Source organism: Dichotomopilus funicola (genome assembly GCF_033296635.1).
Source record: "Dichotomopilus funicola strain CBS 141.50 unplaced genomic scaffold C8A04scaffold_72, whole genome shotgun sequence".
Classification (NCBI taxonomy): Eukaryota; Fungi; Ascomycota; class Sordariomycetes; order Sordariales; family Chaetomiaceae; genus Dichotomopilus; species Dichotomopilus funicola.
The window spans coordinates 1-19,005 of NW_026944093.1; the positions used below are offsets into that span (position 1 = coordinate 1).

General features: G+C 57.4%; 6 protein-coding genes across 6 annotated transcripts; 3 read left to right on the forward strand and 3 right to left on the reverse strand.

The window, feature by feature from the left end:
• Positions 1-618: 618 nt before the first annotated feature.
• C8A04DRAFT_14732 (myosin-binding striated muscle assembly central-domain-containing protein) lies at positions 619-3,028 on the reverse strand (the record flags this gene model as incomplete). Its single annotated transcript, XM_062778213.1, has 3 exons — positions 619-1,056; positions 1,168-2,124; positions 2,234-3,028. 3 exons carry the CDS (start codon positions 3,026-3,028, stop codon positions 619-621), a joined length of 2,190 nt encoding a protein of 729 aa, XP_062634034.1.
• A 1,810-nt stretch (positions 3,029-4,838) lies between these two features.
• On the forward strand, positions 4,839-6,164 carry C8A04DRAFT_31752 (transcription factor Tfb4-domain-containing protein; the record flags this gene model as incomplete). The annotated part of the gene is made up of 1 exon (XM_062781866.1): positions 4,839-6,164. The coding sequence occupies one exon, from the start codon at positions 4,839-4,841 to the stop codon at positions 6,162-6,164; it is 1,326 nt and encodes a 441-aa protein (XP_062634035.1).
• A 549-nt stretch (positions 6,165-6,713) lies between these two features.
• On the reverse strand, positions 6,714-8,529 carry C8A04DRAFT_31753 (nucleophile aminohydrolase; the record flags this gene model as incomplete). Its single annotated transcript, XM_062781867.1, has 3 exons — positions 6,714-8,029; positions 8,108-8,307; positions 8,363-8,529. 3 exons carry the CDS (start codon positions 8,527-8,529, stop codon positions 6,714-6,716), a joined length of 1,683 nt encoding a protein of 560 aa, XP_062634036.1.
• Positions 8,530-9,654: 1,125 nt separating this feature from the next.
• On the forward strand, positions 9,655-11,393 carry C8A04DRAFT_39682 (actin family; the record flags this gene model as incomplete). The annotated part of the gene is made up of 7 exons (XM_062784678.1): positions 9,655-9,689; positions 9,795-9,817; positions 9,893-10,120; positions 10,175-10,221; positions 10,275-10,361; positions 10,418-11,251; positions 11,328-11,393. 7 exons carry the CDS (start codon positions 9,655-9,657, stop codon positions 11,391-11,393), a joined length of 1,320 nt encoding a protein of 439 aa, XP_062634037.1.
• Positions 11,394-13,846: 2,453 nt separating this feature from the next.
• Positions 13,847-14,731, reverse strand: C8A04DRAFT_14724 (uncharacterized protein; the record flags this gene model as incomplete). Its single annotated transcript, XM_062778209.1, has 4 exons — positions 13,847-13,996; positions 14,066-14,271; positions 14,320-14,484; positions 14,581-14,731. Coding segments are annotated over 4 exons (672 nt in total), but the record flags the coding sequence as incomplete, so codon positions are not given.
• Positions 14,732-15,222: 491 nt separating this feature from the next.
• C8A04DRAFT_31756 (CHAT domain-containing protein) lies at positions 15,223-18,936 on the forward strand (the record flags this gene model as incomplete). The annotated part of the gene is made up of 2 exons (XM_062781868.1): positions 15,223-18,530; positions 18,615-18,936. 2 exons carry the CDS (start codon positions 15,223-15,225, stop codon positions 18,934-18,936), a joined length of 3,630 nt encoding a protein of 1,209 aa, XP_062634039.1.
• Between the last annotated feature and the right edge of the window lie 69 nt (positions 18,937-19,005).

Here is a 19,005-nt window from a genome sequence, read left to right on the forward strand (position 1 = left end):
TTTTTTTTTTTTTTTTACTTTTTGGGTTTTTTTTTTTTTCTTTTCTTCCCTTTTTTTTCTTTTTTTTTTTTTTTTTTTTTGTGTTTTTTTTACTTTCTAGCAAAGTAAGTTATCCAGGCACCCATCTCCCTTTTACCCGTCTTCTCATGGCCGGGCAGCCCACAACGACTTGGTGTGCCGCTTTTTTTGGCCATAGCGAGCTAGATTTCTAGCGGGGTTGAGGGTGTGGGATATTACCCAGTGGTATGTATGTGTAGGAGTCGAGTGGTACGAATACAGTGGGGGTGTATGTATGTGTAAGGGGTGATTAGGATATACGATACCTCAGTAGGTAACTTACGTTTTTGCAACGTCCGAGTTCACTGTATTACGCATCGACGTTGCCAAAGCACAGTCTGTTCATTACGACTTGGTTCTGCGTGGTCCAAACTCGAAATACTCAGCCCGTGAATCCATGATGAGGAGATAACGACGTCCACAAAACCGTGCCAATCCATTAAACAACCACCCCCCTTATTACGTAGTCCACCATCCACCCCCCCAAGACAATCTCACATAACACAACATAACACCACAGAAGTACAAAACCAAACTCGAAATCAAAAAACAATCCTCCTCTCATTCCCCCCCAAGCAAAACCTCCAAACAACGCACCACACTCTGCACCACCTCCGGCGTGCGACTCTTCTTGGCACAAACCGTCAACGCTTCCACAGCCCCAGCCCTGGCCAACTTCTCCCTTGCCAACAGCCCCAGTTCCCCCTCCTGCGATAACAAATTCGCCACTACCACGGCCCCGCGGTGTCGGATCCCTTCCGCCTCGGCTGGTCCCGCGCTTTCTCCTCCTCCTTCTTCCTGGCCCTCGCGACACAGACCTAGGATGTGGTCTAGCCCGCGCGGTTGAGCAGCGGTGGTGAGGATCGTGCGGGCGATGGAGGCGTGGGCTGTCAGGCTGGCGAGGGCGCCGCCGGCTGCGCTGCGGGTTTTGGGGCTGTCGGCGTCGGCGAGGGCGAGGATGACTTTGGTGCGGTTTGTGGCTTGGGCTTGGGCTTGGGCCTTGGTTTTGGTTTCGGGGGGTTGTTGGGTGGGGGTAGATGAAGAAGAAGAAGCCGAAGTGAGAGTGGCGATGGTAAAGGAAGGGTCGTTGCCGAATAGGGCGAGGGCGACAGCCGGGCTTTGGACCAGATTACAGAGTAGCTCGGCGGCTGCCGTGGAGACGCGGGTGTTGGTGCTGAAGAGCTGTTCCTCGATGTCATCCCAGGCTGTGCGTACAATGACCCGCCGCGTGGTGTCGGCGTCGTCGTCTGTTGAGGCGAGGTTGGTTAGGGCAAGGAGGGATTCAAAGGTCGGGAGGAGATCCCGCGTCTCGGCTGTCGGGTCAGCCGGCGCGATCAGCGTAGCCAGTGGCCGGATGGCGGCGGTCTGCGGCGTCTGGCGGAAGACGAGGGCCGGGTTGGTGGAAATGAGGATGCGGGCTAGGCCGTGGGCGGCGGTGCGCCGCGCGGTGTCCTCCGTCTCGGCCGGAAGGGCATTCCAGGCGGCGAGCAGGACACGCACACCGCCCTGTTGGGCGAGGGAGCCGCGCAGGGTGGGAGTGGCGGAAAGGGAGAACAAAATGGAAATGATGAGGGAGAGAGAAGCAAGGGACGCGGATTTGCAGTGCTTGACGAGAACGGGCACGACGCCTGCGGCAAAGACGAGCTTGCAGCGCTCCGTCACGCGGGCGTCATCGCTCAGGGGGTTGGGCTGGGACTTCCCGGCCGCGTTGGCGTACGCCTTGAGTTGCCTCAGTCTCTTTTGTTCCTCCGACTCATGAGGACGGTACCGCGTCAGGTGGGTGAATATACTGAGGACCCCATACGTGAGAGGCGACTTAGGCGCTGCTGAATCAAGAACTGTGACAAGGCGTTTGAGTGTTTCTGTGTTGCGAGAAAGCCGCTCTTGGATGTTCGGCCTGAGGCTTGCATAGGCCAAAGCTTCCACGGCGTACTGCACATACTCTGGGTTCTCTGGGTTGTCCTCCACAATCATTTTGGCAAATCGGTTGCAAAGAATCTCAATTTTGTCTGTTGCTGGTTTTCTGGGCTCGGTGCCCAGGCCTTGAGAGGCCGATACGGGAACTGCCTTTACGTGTAATTCATGGTTAGTCGTCGTCAAACTTAGAGAGCCCGGAGCTAGAGAACCACTTCGACTTCTCGTACGCCCGAAGCTTGCCCAGGGTAAATTCGCTAACCGAGATCTTCATATAGACGACGCCAGCGAGGTTCCTGACTTGCTTGCAGTGCCGTCGGAGTTCGTCAGCGCCCTCTTTCTCCACCTCAAGATCAGTGTCAAGGTGCCAGACGGTGTCGAGACGAGCTTCGATGTCATCTGAGATGATGTCGTCCAGCCACTCGTTGCAGTACTTGTAGATGGCCGCGTGGCACTTGATCTTCATGGCGGCGGCGTTGAGCATCTTAAGGCACGCCATCTCAATCTTTTTGCTCTTCCACTTGCGGGTCATGAGCGATCCGAGGCTAGGGAGAAAGCCCTCGATGTGGAACAGCTCGGCCATGAGGTCGTACTCGAGAGGGAAGATCGCAGTCGCGGCGCAAAAGGCGACAATGTAGTCATCGTATGTGGCTCGCTGCATTTTGGCGTGGAAGAAGTCGGTGACCTTCCTCTTACCCTCTAGGCCCGAGGCGTTGAGGTAGGCTGCCGTGCAGAGCGTGGCCTGGGTGCGGACTGCTTCGGGCTGCCTCATATCGAGGCACCCAAACAACGTGTCCAGGCAGTCGGCGTCGATGACGGGGACAATGGGCTCCTTGCCTTGCTTGGTCAGCTCGGGTTCCTCAACAAGAAGCTTGGTCAACTTGGCAAGGTCAGCGGTCGTCTCCTCGTCCTCTTTCCCGCCTTCCATGACACGGGCAAAGAGAAGCATGGTTCTGTCCTGCCGGGAACCGGTCTCTGGCACAGGTGTCGTGGGATTGACACTCTCATCCGCGGTAATCTCGGATTTGATAACCACGGGGATCTTGATTCCGCCCATCTTCGACGCGGGGGCATCTTCGGCATCTTCGGCAGCTTCTTTGGGGAGGTTGTCCCAGGCGGGATCCACCTGATCCCACGGGCCAGAGCAGGTTTCCTCAGGGTACCAAGGAAAGACGACAGGACAGGCTTTGAAGTTGGCGGCGCGCCAGATAGCGACTTCGGGCGATATTGGGTCAGTGGGCTCGATTTCCATGGTTGACATTGGGTCGGTAGGCTTGGACCCATCAACCTCAGCTTCGGACTTGGCCTTGAAATCCACGGGGTTGTTCTCCTTGGGTGCAGCATCACCCGGCTTGGACTCATCAGAGTTGGAGCCGGAGAGTTTAGGGGCTGTCGCTGTGGATTTGGTAGGCTTGGACTTATCAACCTCAGCTTTGGACTCGGGCCCTGGGCGACCTGGCTCCGTTGATTTAGGCTCGGTAGGCTTAGAGCCCGCCAATGTCGATGAGACGGAAGACCCCTTCTCTTGAACGCCGGCCGGCTTGACCTCGGGACCGGTAGCATCCGCCTCCTCCGCCTTGGTAACACGGTCGTAGAATCCGGGAGGGGGCGGAGGCCCGGAAACGGGTTTGGGAGCTGTATCGGTCACCTCATCCTTCGATGCCCCCAACAACGCCGCCGTACTGAAGGCGCCATGGGGCGAATCCGTTCGAGGTGGGCTGTCCTGGGGAGAGCTCTCCAGCGGGGTGATGGGCCCGGAGGTGCTCGCCCCGGAGATAATGGCTTCGGGATCGGAGACCTCGGGGATAATAGGCGAGGGGGTATGATGAACGGACGGGGCGGGGACATCGGTATTGGAATGATCCGAGTCCGTGTCCTGAGCCCGTGGAGCTGCGGGATCGCCGAAGGAGGAATCCATGATGATTTGGTGGTATGGAAAGGTGGGTAAAGTCAAGAAAGGAGTAGTGGACCTTCGGGTCGGGTTGTATCCAAAGGAGGATAGCGTTCCAGGGTTTGGAGATGCCGCCACAGGGCGTGTATGCTTTGGACCGAGACTCGAAATTCACTGAGAACAATAACATGAAAGGAAAGAGTACTTAGCTTGGGGAGAGGGAGGCCACAGCCTTTATGGCCGCCTGGTTCGGGTTTTGCAATGCGCAATGCACTGAACATGAAAAAAGAAATCCAAAGGGGCGAGCGCAAGGTAAGTTTCGGCGGGTGTTGACATCAGATAGTGCTTTGGTGTTGAGCGTTACTTGACGCAACAATGGCAGCTCAGGTCGATATTCTGCCCCTCCATGGAGCGTGTAAATGCCCCACCGAAGCAACCCCCCACGCGAAGTTCCCGAGCAGCCCCCCCAAGTAGGAATGGTGTAACCTAATTTGGGTAAGGCTAGGTGGGGTTCGAGGCCAAGACGCCTACACTAGCAACTCACGTGGGGCCGCGCCTTCAAGCCCGTGTCTTCAAAATTTGGGAGAGCGCGCGTCATTCTTGCAGCGGGTCGACCTTAATTAGCCACTCAAGCACTCAACTAAACCCATCACGATAGTCACAACCTCCCCGATTGCAGGCGAAGCGGGCAACACATACCTGGACGGTACGTCGTTGGCCTGTAACCCAATTACCCGGATTTGGAACTCCATGAGCCCATACCATCTCATCCCGACATAACATACCTGGTGTAGTGGGCGGCACTCGGGGATCGGACACGGCGTGGGGCACGCGAGCCCATTTCGTTAGGTCTCGTGTCGCTGCTGCCCGTATTGCCGCCCAATTTTGAAAGAGGGGGACGGGACGCCGGCCTACGGGACCTTTGACCGACAGTGAACCGGGCTTGTAGAGCCACTTGACAGCCAGCACATTCACGATGAGCGTTCAGGATGCGGTCGATGCCTCCGAGCACTACGAGGTGTACAATACCGACGATATTCCATCGCTTTGCACCATTATTATCGACACCAACCCGCGCGCGTGGTCTGCCATCGCCGATGTCCTCCCCATTTCCAAGGCCATCGCAAACATTCTCGTATTTGTCAATGCGCATCTCGCCTTCAGCAACTCGAACCAAGTCGCCCTGATCGCAGCCCATACCAACCGCGCCGTATGGCTCTACCCAACACCACCACAACCCGCGCCGTCCCAGCAGGATGTCGATATGCAAGACGCCGGCCACGGCGCCAAGTTGGCCTCGGCGAACAAGTACCCGCAGTTTGCGCAGATCGAGAATTCGCTGTTGACCTCCCTCCGAGCCCTTGTCCACGACACCGTCGACGCCGACCTCTCCTCGACGACCACCCAAATATCAGGGGCCCTCACCCTTGCCCTCGCACACATCAACAAGACCGCTCTCTCCTTCACCGCCTCCTCAACTGCCGCGAATGCGGTCAACACCACCGGCACCGCGATGATCGCAGGTTCAACTGTCGGCCCGACACCCGTAGCCAGCACATCGACCTCCGGCGGGGGCTTGGCTGGCGTGCACGCGCGCATCCTGATCCTCTCTGTCAGCGATAGCGCCCCTGAGCAATACATCCCCACGATGAACGCCGTGTTTGCGGCCTCCCACGCCCGCATCGCTATCGATACCTTATCATTACGCGGGAGCGCCACCTTCCTCGAACAAGCCAGCTTCATCACGCGCGGGACCTTCATACGCGCCACCGAGCCCCGCGGCCTCCTCCAATACCTCATGTTTGGCTTTGGCAGCGGTTCGGCCCCCTCCAACCCAACCAGCCACAGCGAGGCCGACGCAGGCAAAGGCCCTGACAAATCCAAATCCGCCACCGCTACCGCCACCGGTTCCGGAACCACCACCGCCAACAACAAAAACAACAACAACAGCAGCAGCACCACCAACCAACCCCCCAGCGCCCGACTCGGCCTCGGCGCCAGCGTCTCCGAGCTTCTCTACACACCAAGCGCCGACGCCGTCGACTTCCGCGCCGCCTGCTTCTGCCACCGCAACGTCGTCGACACAGGCTTCGTCTGCTCCGTTTGCCTCAGCATCTTCTGCAGCGTGCCCGATGGCGCCGAGTGTCTGACCTGCGGCACGGTGCTGGTACTAGGCGAGTATGGGAAGGCGCCTGTTGTGGCGGTTGGGGGGCCAGCGGCGGCGAAAGATGTTGGTGCAGGTGGTGGGGATGGTGTTGGGAAAGGGGGGAAGAGGAAGGCGGGTGTTAATGGGGAGGTGTAGGGAACCTTTGATTCGAGTCAACGTGCCCACCGAAATTGGGTTGGGCTCTGGTTGGAGGGACTGAGGAAGCCGAGATAGTAAGCTAAGTTGCGTACGTGGTTCTTTTGGGGGTTCTTTTTCCCTCGTACGGCATTTTCATGGGTTTAACATGGCGTTAAAAATACGCCGTACTGGGTCAGGTAGGCGTGGCGTCAACGGAGCAAGGTCAGGTAACGCACAGTTTAGAGCGTGTTAGAGAAGCAAAAAGTACATTATACGGTTGATTTACACATTTATAGCCTGCCTTACCCGTACGGGTTTCTGGAACTTACACCGTTATTACACATGCCGCACTGCGTATTCGAAGTTATGGCCTTTATTGGTATCTCTCAAGTCTACTCTAACAAGGTACAGTACAGGGCATATCGACCATCAGTCAAGGTGTAGTATCTAGGTTTTCGGTTTTCGTACGGGCATGCCCCTTTCATCATTCCCATCCCGAGCCGCCCCAGGAAGAATCTCAACACCACATTTCTCCGCACCGTTGGTGGAGTGAGGATCACCACCCGCCTATTCCAACCTCACCTTCCGCCCACCTAGCGCGACACGCCCGGTCTTACCAAGGCGCGACATGACGCAGAGCGGTTCCTTCTCCGTTGACGCCATCGATGCTAGGGCGAACGAATCCGTGTTGTGCGCAAAATAGAAATACGCCCCTGTGCGGTCCTTCTTGACTGCCATGATACCGATCGCCCCGTCCGTCGGCTGGTCGCGCACACCCGGGTGGTTCATAAAGTCATCGGTAATAAAGGACTCCATGATGGCATGTTCGTCCTCCTCGGCAATGTCACGCCCGCCCGGGCCGCGGCGCGTGCCTTGAAATAGGCGTTCTGCGCACTTGCCCGAGGCGAGACAGGTCGCCATGTGCTCACCTGTGCCACTTGTGACAGCCGCGACAGAAGTGGCGAGGTCATCATCGGGGTCCTCAGGCACAACCGCGGTGCCAACGCCAACTAGTGCCGCGGGGCCGGTGCGGCCGCGGTGCTTCATGCCAATGCCGCCGGAGGACGAGCCCGCCGATATGTTGCCGTAAAGATCAATGGCGATGGCGCCGACTGTGTCCGTCACCATGTCATCGGGATGATTAGGAAGAGGCAGGTTTAGCATGGTGGGGTTGGTTGAAGTGGTTGTGTCGCTCGGCGAGCCAATTCCGTATGCTTCGGAATAGTCAAAAGCATCGGCCGGACGCGTCTCAGTACTATCGAAGCTCCTTAGACCATCATTTCCCGACAGTGAGGACGAGGACACGGGCGCGAGATATGGCGGCTTGGCGGTCGATTCTACTGGTAACGATGGGGAGCCTTTATGAGACTGCAATGGTTCGCTCGCGGCATTGGTCAAGTAGCGCTCCGGCGTCTTGGGCGGAGCAAAGCGTTGTACTGGAGTGGGTGTCGTGGGAGCTGTCGAAAAGAATCCATGGTCGTCAATGGGTGAGCGGCCTGGCGAGTCAGGTTGGCCCTCGTTCCAAGTGCCAGTGAGAATGGCACTAGTATGGTCTCGAAGCTGAGCATTGTTCGAGGGACTCGCTGCCTTGTCATAAGCGCTAGGCGATGGTGTTCTCCGGGTCGCAGCGTGGTTGTCGAAGAAGGTTGTTTTGAGCCTCCTTTTCGTTTCGGCCTTCTTTAAGTCCTCGCTCCAACGTAGGTAGCGGTCTTTCGCGTTTCTCGAAACTAGAAACTCGTTCCGAACGGTCTTGAGCGAGTGCTCTTCTGCAAATTCCGTTGCTCCAGGGCCGACGAGGATGTTGGGCGGCACTCTACGGAGTGACAATGGCTGACTACTCGTATCGAGGATCGTTTTAGCCAGTGTGATGGGATTTTTGACACCTGGAAAAGGGGGGTTAGTTGGGTCTTCTGAGGGTGAGGTAGGTGCTCGACACTGAGAGCGGTTTATTTCATGCCTACCTGCAACAGCACCGCAAGCACCACTTCTTCCGAGATGATCAACGATGGTAGCATCACATTCAACAACCCCGTGGATGTTCAAGTTGCTCCCGTAGCCGGAGTTTGTAATTTCTTTGTCCTCAAGACACCTGATGGCCGCTTCGACGGCTTGGGGAGCAGTCGCCCCAGCCTTGAGGAAACTCATGGCAATCCGCGCGGCACTGCGAAACGTATTAGTTAGATTCGCCTATATCCGGTACGTATTCAAGAACCCACTCGGTACAGGCTTGAATGTGGATCCTTTCGTTCATCAGACTGTGGTATCCGGCCCCGGCATGGACATAAATCGACGCAACTGGCTTCCGATAAGTCCGTCTCCGCGGGCTTTCGGCGGGGCTATCGCCCTCAGACGGGATGGCGGAGAAATTGGAAGCGGCCGACATTGTTCTGTATGACAGACTCTCCTTCTTCGCCGTCTAAGGACTGAGGGTAGATCGGGAGTAGGGGGGAGTTGTGAGGTGAGTTTAGGTTAGAGCTAGAACAAAGCGGTCGGTGGTGTCGTTGCTTAGAGTTGGCGGTCCAGAACTGATACAATCAACACAAAATTCGGAGAATACGACTATTTCTAGGTCGGGACCGGCAAACCGTGGGCGAGTCGTTGGCCGGGACAGCAGGAGGGCTTCTGGGCCCTAAAGAAAACGACTTCTACCCAGTGACACGGAATAAACGAGTGAATTGCTTGAGTTCGTAAAAAGAACAAATACGACTAGTTTAGCCCCGGCTAGTGGGAATGTTTCCTTAGGAGTGGAAGGCGCCGAGACGGTATGGCCAAACCGCGGGCCGGGGGCGGGGGGAGGAGAGTTAACGAGTGACAAGGAGATAAATCGTGAAGTTGTGTCGAGAAGGGAATTGACGGGAGCTGGCGGTTCTGAGAGATATCGATTTATTAGGAAGTTGGGGTTTGGCACGGTGGCTAATGAGGTAGTTAGAAATTTGGTGGTAGATATTTGAAGGAAAGAGCGAGTCCGGACTGTCTTCTGTCACGACTAGGAGTTCTCATCTTTGGGTTGCTTCATCATTTCAGGCACAAAAACACACTGTGAGAACCCTTGTTAGGGGGGTCGAGTTTTGGTACCTCAATTAACGGTCGGGTTAAATAAAGCCTTTAAACAATTTGTGAGATGATTTTCCTAGATAGGGCTTCATAGTAACGCCACGTGCATTTTCTTGGAAATTCTTCTTGACCCTTTCCCCTAGAGCTTTGCGAGAAAAGGGATGCTCTCCTTGTGGCATGAATTATTTTGTCCTACAGCAGAGAATCTGCGCAAAGTCCGGGTTTGAACCTCCGTAGTTGGCGGGGCACCACTCGTTGGTCTTGGCACACAGCCGCAACGTGGGTCCCTCGCTGGGGGAGCTCATGAGACGTAATCTTGGACCTCAACAACTCCACTGCCTGCTTGGACGCAGACGCAACACCCTCGACATCCCGCTCCTTGGGCCACCGCTTTCCAGTTTGACCGCGGGAATACACGAACAGAAGCTACGCGCCGCGGCACCCCTTTGCGACAATGGCCAACCAAACCCCAGCCGTTGTCATGGACAAGTACGTTGTAGCGCCTCCCTGGCCCCGCTCCCCACGAGACGAGGGAGATCGGCCGCCAGTTTGCTAGCTTGCCTTTAAAGCCCGTTACTGACCACGCCACCGCAGCGGCACGGGGTTTTCGAAACTAGGTGCGTGTCTTTACTTTGGAGCTTGTTCCGCCTTTTGTTTTGTGTGGCCATGTGGCTGACCGACCCCCTGCTTAGGTTTTGCCGGAAACGACTCCCCCTCCTTCGTCTTCCCGACAGCGATCGCGACTAAGGCCGCCGCGGGTGGCGGTGGTGGTACAGGTGCCGGACGCCCCGCGGTAGCGAACAAACCGTCGTTCCTCACCGGCGGGGCTGGGCCGACGGGTCACCTTTCAGGGAAACGCGGGACGGAGGACCTCGACTTCTTCATCGGCGACGAGGCCGTTTCGGCTTCATCGGGGCCGGGTGCGTTGCTATTCCGCTAAAGAGGAGAAGAAAACATAGGCTAACGATGGCTAGGATATGGGCTACACTATCCGATTCGGCACGGGCAGATTGAGAACTGGGTTGGTGGGACCGGGTTCCTTGTGTTCGAGAGGAGGCTAATTGGTTGCTGTAGGATCACATGGAAAGGTTCTGGTCCAACTCGATCTTCAAATACCTCCGCGTCGAGCCCGAGGACCATTACTTCCTCCTTACCGAACCGGTTAGACCTTTTCCTAGCTGCCCTACGCGACGCATACGAGAGCTGACACCCTATAGCCCCTAAACCCGCCTGAGAACCGCGAGAACACCGCAGAAATCTTTTTCGAGTCCTTCAACTGCGCCGGTCTGTACATTGCGGTCCAAGCCGTCCTGGCGCTCGCTGCCTCGTGGACATCTTCCAAGGTCACGGACCGGTCGTTGACGGGTACGGTCATCGACTCCGGTGATGGTGTGACCCACGTCATCCCCGTTGCTGAGGGTTACGTGATCGGCTCATCGATCAAATCTATTCCCATTGCCGGTCGCGACATCACCTACTTTGTCCAGTCACTGCTCCGTGACCGCGGCGAGCCCGACTCGTCCCTCAAGACGGCGCAGGAGATCAAGGAGGAGTACTGCTACGTTTGCCCGGATATCGTCAACGAGTTCGGCAAATACGACCGCGACCGCAGTCGTTTCCTGAAGCACGTGGTCGCGCAGCCGGGTGGCCGTCAGGTCAACGTCGACGTGGGTTACGAGCGCTTCTTGGCGCCCGAGATCTTCTTCAACCCAGAAATTTACTCGTCCGATTTCCTGACGCCGCTGCCCGTGGTCGTCGACGGCGTCATCCAGTCATCGCCCATTGACGTGCGCCGCGGCCTGTACAAGAACATTGTCTTGTCGGGCGGCAGCACGTTATACAAGGACTTTGGCCGCAGGTTACAGCGCGACATAAAGCAGCTAGTTGATGCTCGTATCCGCCAAAGTGAGGTGCGCAGTGGAGGTGCCAAGAGTGGCGGGTTGGAGGTCCAGGTCATTACCCACAAGAGGCAGCGGCACGGGCCCTGGTTCGGCGGCAGCTTGCTCGGCCAGACACCCGAGTTCCGGTCCTATTGCCACACCAAGGCCGAGGTATGTTTTGTCTTGATCCCCTTTCTCCGCTACGTTGAGTGCCATTTACCTTTGGGCATGACTAACTGTTGAGTAGTACCAAGAATACGGGCCCGGCATCGTGCGGAGATTTGCGCTCTTGGGCGGCCCCGGTGGTTCGTAAACGGGTTGGCTGGGATAACTAGTAGATAGCAAGCGATTATTTTGGGGGCAGCTGGGGGTGGTGGCTGGGACATAGGGGATGGAGCCGGGCGGCAGTGCTTTCATAGGCGGCGCCAAAAAGAGAGGGAATGAAATTGAGTTGATAAACTTGTGTTGCTTTACTGAAAGGTTGTGGTTTCATGCTGTGAGTTATAGCCTACTGAGGTATACAGGGTAAGAGGTGCTTCCTCTTAACCGTCGAGGGTTAGGGTTCCACCCACATTGTGCTTTTTCATTAACACAGCTTTGCGCGACCACCAATGGCTGCAATATATTTAGGTTGGTCGTGATTCTACACACCGTCATTATACGCATTGTTAGCGAGCTCAAACTTTTGTTTATCACTTTGAAGAACGCCAGTGGATGTTCTCCGTTCATTTTATTCCCACACTTCGTACTACGCACCTGAGCGGCGTATAAACCCGTGATGGTTACGCCTGGGGAGCCGAAAGTGGATTTTGTCTCCTTAATGTCCGCGAGAGCTGGCCCTGCACCTCTGTCTTGGTAGATGCAACACGAGCGTCCACGGTTCGTGTAATCTAGACCGTGGTGCGGTAAGTAGATGAAGCCAGTGCGTAAGTTTGGCAAGAGTGCTTGTGCCTGATGGCTTTAGAACATCATTTCGCTAATCAAAATAGGTACCTAGTAGTATGACGATACTTTCTGTTATGGCACATGTAACTAATCATCTCAGCCCTACCCCAAGCCTAACTAACTCCGCACAACAACCCCATTCACATTAATCAGGAATCACTACTCCCCCGCCCGCCGATATCTATCATCATTCGCCGCCAGATACGGGACAAACCCCGGTATCTCCTCGGGCTCAGGCCGCGGCCTGTCCCTGTACATGTAGGCCAAAGCCTCGGCGTAACCGTTCTCGGTGGCTGGTCTTACACGCCGTAATTCATGCGGGCGGGTGGTGGTGGAGTTGGGTCCGTCGCGGGCGACAGGGCGAGGGAGGATTGCGGCGGGAATGGTGACTGAGATAGGTCGTGATTGGGGCTGTGATGGGACCGTTTTGTTAGTAGCCTTTTCGATATTGTCCGCTTCGACTTCGTCTTCGGTTTCCAGCTCATTCTTCGACCCAGACCGTGATATCGGTCTTGGCCCCGCCCCTGACGGCTGTGAGGGCCCGGGTTCCTGAGGAACTTCTAGCACACCCGGTAAAGGGTAAGAAATGGGCGCAGCCGGTCCCAAAATACCGGGGTGTCGCCGTAGGGCAAACGCCCTGCGGTGCGCGGCAGACTCGGCGTCCCACAGGTAGGACGCTACGCTCTGGCCGTCTGTCTCGTCACCGTCGAGGCGGTAGTGTTCGGGGATGTTGTCCCAGGAGCTGAGGCGGGAGTGGGCTGGTTGGTCGGGTTCGTCTGGGACGGTGGGCGGGTCGTCGTCATTTTTGGCTGGGGGAGCAGGATTAGCGGCGGGCTTCTTTATTAGTTTCTTTCGGATTATTGTTCGTTTCTTCTTCTTTACTGGCTCGGGGGCTCCTTGGGGATCCCCTTCCTCAATATGTGCTTCTTGGGTATGGGCTTCTTGGGGACGGACTGGTTGGGAGGTTGTGACGGAGGTGATATTGCTGATGGGTCCGTCGTTATTTTCCAGGCCCGAAACGTGCTCATGAGTTTCCGTGTCACTCTCTATGCTTGCCGACAAGCTTTGGGCCTCTTCTTCAAAAAGCTGTTGGTTTTCTGCCTTGGGGTTCGGTGCGCGCAATTTGGAGAGCGTAGTGGCCGTGTTCAAGGGTGGTTTCTTGTCTCTCGTTTCCCATGGCTGCATGTCGTCCCGTTGGATGAGGGCGGTCGGAAGTTCAGGAACCGTGAGGTTCGTCTTGATTTTGGGGATATCACTTGGGCCAGTTCCTGCTACCGGATGGCCCGCGGGCGGGGTCGAGCTGGGAGGACTTGGGCTAGGGCGATTGCTCGATTCAAGCTGTTCGTCCCGAGGTTTGACCGAAAATCGAGAGCCTGCCCGCGACTTCCTGGCCCGGTTTACGCTGTCCGGTATTTTTTTGTGCGCTCCGTTGCCTTCTGGCCGATATTTCTCTCCTCCATTGTTATGTTCCCAACCACCGTGTTGTGAATAACTCTCTGTTTCTTTTTGCCCCTCTTCTGTCATTCCGGATGCAGGTGCACTCTCGCTCGCTATCCCGACACCTATAGCCGTTTTGACGGCCCCCTCAGTAGTCTCCCGAGACGTTTTCATCTTTTCCAAACCGTTGACCCTTGTGGTAGGGATATCTGCGGGAACGTCCTCAACGCTGTCCAGGTTTAGACCTTTGGCAGAGACTGTCTGACCCGCGTCCGTAATCGCCCCCGAGACCGAAGGCGCGTTGACGAGCGGCTCTGGTGTACTGCCCTTGATATCGGAGGGGACATATGGCCGCTTCCTCGAAGTTGACTCATCCTCGTAAACATACGACAGACCGAGATAGAGGAGCACCAGCGCGCCGGCCACGACGGCGTACAAGATGAAGAAGACTTGGGCTGCTCCGTAGAGGCACAGCCCTAGTGGCACCTGGGCTAAGCCAAGCAACGTTGTCAAGCGGCCGAGCCATTGGTGAATCTAGAAAACATTAGTTATCGACATGGCCAATACAGTTAACTTATTCAGGAAAGGAAGACCATCCCGTACCCAGGTCCCAAGCATCGACGGTCTCCCACCCTCAGTCCTTGGCCGTACCCAGCACGCGCCAAGGACAAACCTCACCAGCAGCATTACATACAAGGCCACACCAATGATATGATGGGGGTTCGTCAGCATCCGTCGGCGTCCCACGGCCTCGAAACAGAGAACGAAAGTCGCAGTAGCAACTATCACGGAAGCTAAATCAAGCCGGGCTTGCAGCCACTCTCGTCGTCCTTGTCGCTGTCCTCGCCGTGGTCGACCCCGTTGTTGCCGTCGCCCTCGGGGTCCATAGTTTCTTCCGCGGCGGAACTGGCCCATCATCACGGCAATAGGAACGAGAAAGAGAAAGGCCACGGCAGCGAGCGCGCCATGGGCTTGGATAAGCTGTTTGTAACGTTCTTGGGACGCGAAGCGATTCCCCATGCCTATTGCACACATACGCCCGCAAATATAGGCACAGTGTTAGCAAGCAGCTACGCCCGACCTAAAGTCGCGTTGATACGACACGTTGGTTGACTTACCGTTATACTGCATAGTGTTGATATCGAGCCCTACAAGATTGGGCTTGAGGTGAGGATTGTGGCCATTGTTGCCAGCGCTTAATAACCAGGCATCATCGCCCACGTCCGGCCCTTTTCCATCCCAGTACACCGGATGAATAGGCGGAGCCATGGCGACTATCTGTTGTCCGGATGCCGATGCCTCGTTTTACCCCGAACAGAGATATTTACAAAATATTATCCATCGGCGGATGAAGCTCTGGTTTTCTTCATAGAGCCCCCTCCAAAAAAATCAAGGTGGCCGGAAATGCCGAGTTGAAGCAAGCCTCGCGCATAACGCCACGAACCCATTCGTCTGCCCCTCGTCGTGCGGGCGGCCAACGGGAACGCAGCGCGGGTGCTGACTATCGTATGCACTGCTACGCTCGCTTCCCGGCCACACCGGCCGGGGGTCGGTCGGTCGGTGAAGTCACACAAACCGATTGGTGATTTTCGGTGAGTTATCTTCCCATCCGCCGGTTGCGGACTCCGCCACCTTGATACAGCATGGTTAGACGCGCAGATTGGGGATATGTTTTCTGTGCTTATGTAGTTAAGTAATGGCCGTCGCCACATACCTCCCTGACTGGCTAGCTACCGCTTATACCATAACAGACAAAACCGATGGCAGCCCCCCGTACTCTGCCTCCCGTCCCACAACGCACGCTCGTCTCCCCCTCCGACTTCGACTCCAACCGCGAAGCCCTCCGCCTGCTCTTAACTGGATCCACCGACCCCGACTCCAAAGCCAGCCAACACAGCCGCCGCGCAAGCGTCCTCCGTCAAGCCTACGAGCATGACCCGACCGCACAGAATGCGCTCCTCCTCCTAGAGGAGGCCGTTGAGGCCGCCCGAGCCGCCGTGAAGCACACGTCCCCGCGGGATAGATTTTATCGCCCGGCGCGGCTCAGTGACTTGTCCCGGCTCCTGCAGATGCTTTATGAGCACTACCCGGTTGTGCCCACCACCACTACCGACCAAGAAGCTCAAGGAGGAACACGAGCCTCCCTCGCATTTGAAGCCATCTCCATCGCTCGCGAAGCCGCCGAACTGACCCCCGCTGATCCCAACAGCGGCAGCCGTGCGGCGCGATACTCCCAGCTTGCCCGTCTGCACATGCAGCTGCGGTTCAAAGCGACAACCACCAAGGACCTCGCATCGTTGGACGACGCTATCGTGGCCGCCCGAATAGCAGTCGATGCCACCCCGCCGGGCTACATCCACGACGCTGCTGCGCGCCGCGGTGTACTTGCCCACGCGCTGGAGACACGATTCCGGCAGGTGCATCGGGAGGGAGACCTGCGCGAGGCTATCCAGGAGGTGGAACGGGCCGTGGCCGTCACGGGTGGTAGTGGGGTTCCCGGGTCGGTTCACATACCACAGGGTGACCATGCTGGCCTGGTAGGACACCTGGCGTTGATGTGCGGCCGGCTGTGGCTGCTGCGCCGTGACGCGGGCGATATTCGTTTGCTGGACGATGCGGTGCGGTATGGCAGTTTGGCGGAGAGCTTGACGCCAGACTCGGACCTTGACAAGAAGGCGGCTAGGCTACGGAACGCGAGCATGATGCTGCTTAGACGATACGAGGCGCAGCGGGCCCCGTTACGGAAGAGGGTGGACTTAGACGAGGCTGTGCGGCTGGCGCAGGACAGCTTGAACCGTACAGTGTCGTTGTCCGATCATCAGGACCGGGACAAGAAGCTGGGCTCTCGGCGGGCTCATCTCGCGCGGGTGCAGCTGGCACGGTACGAGTACCTGCGGGACGACGAAGCCGACCTTGAGCGCGCTGTTGAGAACGCCCGGCGGGCGTTGACAGCCCCGGGAACCAAATGGCACAGGTGCGCGGCGCTGACTATACTGGGGACCGCGCATCAACTGCTTTTCCGAAGCAGACTTGACAGCAAGTACCTTGAACTGGCGATCGATTTTGCCCAGGACGCCGTCGAAGAGATGCCGAAACCCGCCGCAGGGATGCTGAGCAACTTCGCGAACGCGCTGCTGTTGGGCTTTCGACGGTTCCGGGAATCGCCGTATCTCGACGCTGCCCTGTTGTACGCCGAAAAGGCCCTCGAGGTGTCCAGTGGTTCTCAGTACAACGACTCGGACCGCGCCGCCCGGCACTCGGATCTTGCTGACATCTACGGGGCGAAAGCGAGAAAGGCAGCGGATGGTGACGGTAGCGGTGTCGATGGAAATAAAAGTGTTGAGTTACTGCACATGGCGCTGCACCACGCGCTCGCGGCACTCCGGCTCACGCAGCCCTCAGATCCCCATCGGCTCCGGCGGCTGAGCATCTACGGCAGCGCCGTGGCTGTTTTCCGCCAGGAGGTCCCCGAGGCCGGCGTCCCCTCGTTGGACCGGACCATCCAAGAGGTTGAGGAGATGGTCGGCTCCGGGGCGGGCGTTATCACAGGGGGCGCAATAGAGGGCCACGACCTGGGTGCGCTCCGGAGTAATCTCGGACGCATGCTCGAGGCGCAGGGCCAGCTGAGCCGGGCGCGGGATGTTTATGAACAGGTGGGAATGTCGGCCGCTTCGCTGCCCATGACGCGCATCCTGGCGCTGCGCAAGGCCGGCATCCTGTATGCCAACGAGGCTAAGTGGTCGGACGCGCTCACCATGTTCCGCGAGGCTATCTCGTTGCTTTCCCGGGGTCAGGCGCTGCAGTCGCTTCGCCTCGACGACCATGAGGACACCCTCTCGCATCTTTCTGGCCTGGCCTCACTATCTCCGGTCGCGGCCCTTTATGCGGGCGAGTCGCCCCGGGAGGCGCTTGTCTGGGCGGAAAGGGGCCGGGGCATCATTGCTAAACTTGCCGTGAACGCTCCACTTCAACTGATTCAAGACCACCGAAGTGGCAACGGCAAAGGGCAAAATCCAACCGGCAGCAGTATCTTTGGACATGTCAAACAACTGTTCACCGCCACATCCAGGGCCACCTGGCGGAGCTGGCGCGGCCTGATGCCTCCTCTCCCAGCCCTCCAAGAACACGAGGCACCCCCATCCGCACCCCCAGTCGGCGGTCTCCTCTCCGACGTTGAAACCAAGCTGACCGACGCTGAACTGCGCAAGCTCGCCGAGCCGGGGCCCATCATATCATACACGACCTCCCGATACGGCAGCACCAACGGTAACGGCGCCTTCATTATCACGGCCCAGCACGGCGTCCAGTTTCTGCCCCTGCCCGCCCTCCATCACATCGACGTCGAGCGCAGGACCCGCATCCTCCACAGCATCCGAAACAGTGCCCGTTTCCGCCGCCGAGACAACACGGCGTTGAACGAGGACATCCTCCCGTGGCTGTGGCATACGGCTGTTGAGCCTGTGTTGCACCAGCTGGATGCGACACTAACCTTGCGTACCACCAGATCCAGCCAAGATCAAGACGGCCAGCGGTTGCTCCCGCGGGTGTGGTGGGTGTCTGGTGGTCTGTTGGGCTCGTTCCCACTGCATGCGGCGGGGACGGATTGGGGGCCGACATCACGAGACTGTGCTATGCGACGGGTCGTGTCGTCGTATGTGCCGTCAGTCATGGGGTTGTGGCTGGCGCGGACGGTAACAGCAGACTTACCACCGCCAGAAGTAAAACCAGACGACCCTGACTCCAAATCGAACATCAAGCAACTTCTCTTCATCGCCGTGCCACAACCCGCAGACGGAAGGATGCCCGAGCTAAACGTCAAAGCGGAGCTGAAGGCCCTCGAAGAGAGCGCCGATGGCGTCCTGGACATAGAACCACTATGGAACCCAGACAAACGCATCGTGTTGGACCGCCTGGCCGGTGATGACGCCACCGTCGTGCATTTTGCATGTCACGGGACGTCGGAGCAGGAGCAGCCGTCGAAGAGCGCGTTGTTGCTACGGGAGGAGCGACTTACAGCCGGCGAGCTGATGACTCTATACGTAGGATCCGGGGCAGGGAAACAGCCAGGGTTAGTGACAGAGGAAAGACAGCGACGCGTGGTAAGGGCCGGGTTAGCGTATCTATCGGCATGTTCGGTAGCTAAGAACGGAAGTCCGGAGCTAGTGGACGAGGCTATTCACCTTGCCAGCGCGTTGTTTTGGTTTGGGTTCCCAAATGTGGTGGGGCCGTTGTGGGAGGTGCTGGACCGAGCGGCGCGGCAGGTCACGGGGGACTTTTATGAGCACCTTGCGAAGAGCGTTTTTCTTTTTGAGGCGGGAGGTGATGGGAAGGGGAAGAGGAACAAAAAGGGACGGGAATTACCGCCGAGAGCGGTTGCGGATGCGTTGCATGAGGCTATCCTTGCGCGTCTCCAGGACAGTACGGCGAGGTTGGACTATGCGAGTTGGGCGTCGTTTGTTCATGTTGGGATTTGATTGTGTGGAGATGAAAGAGGACAATAAAAACAGTGAAGCGTCCTCTCGTGAGATTCTACGCCGCTAATT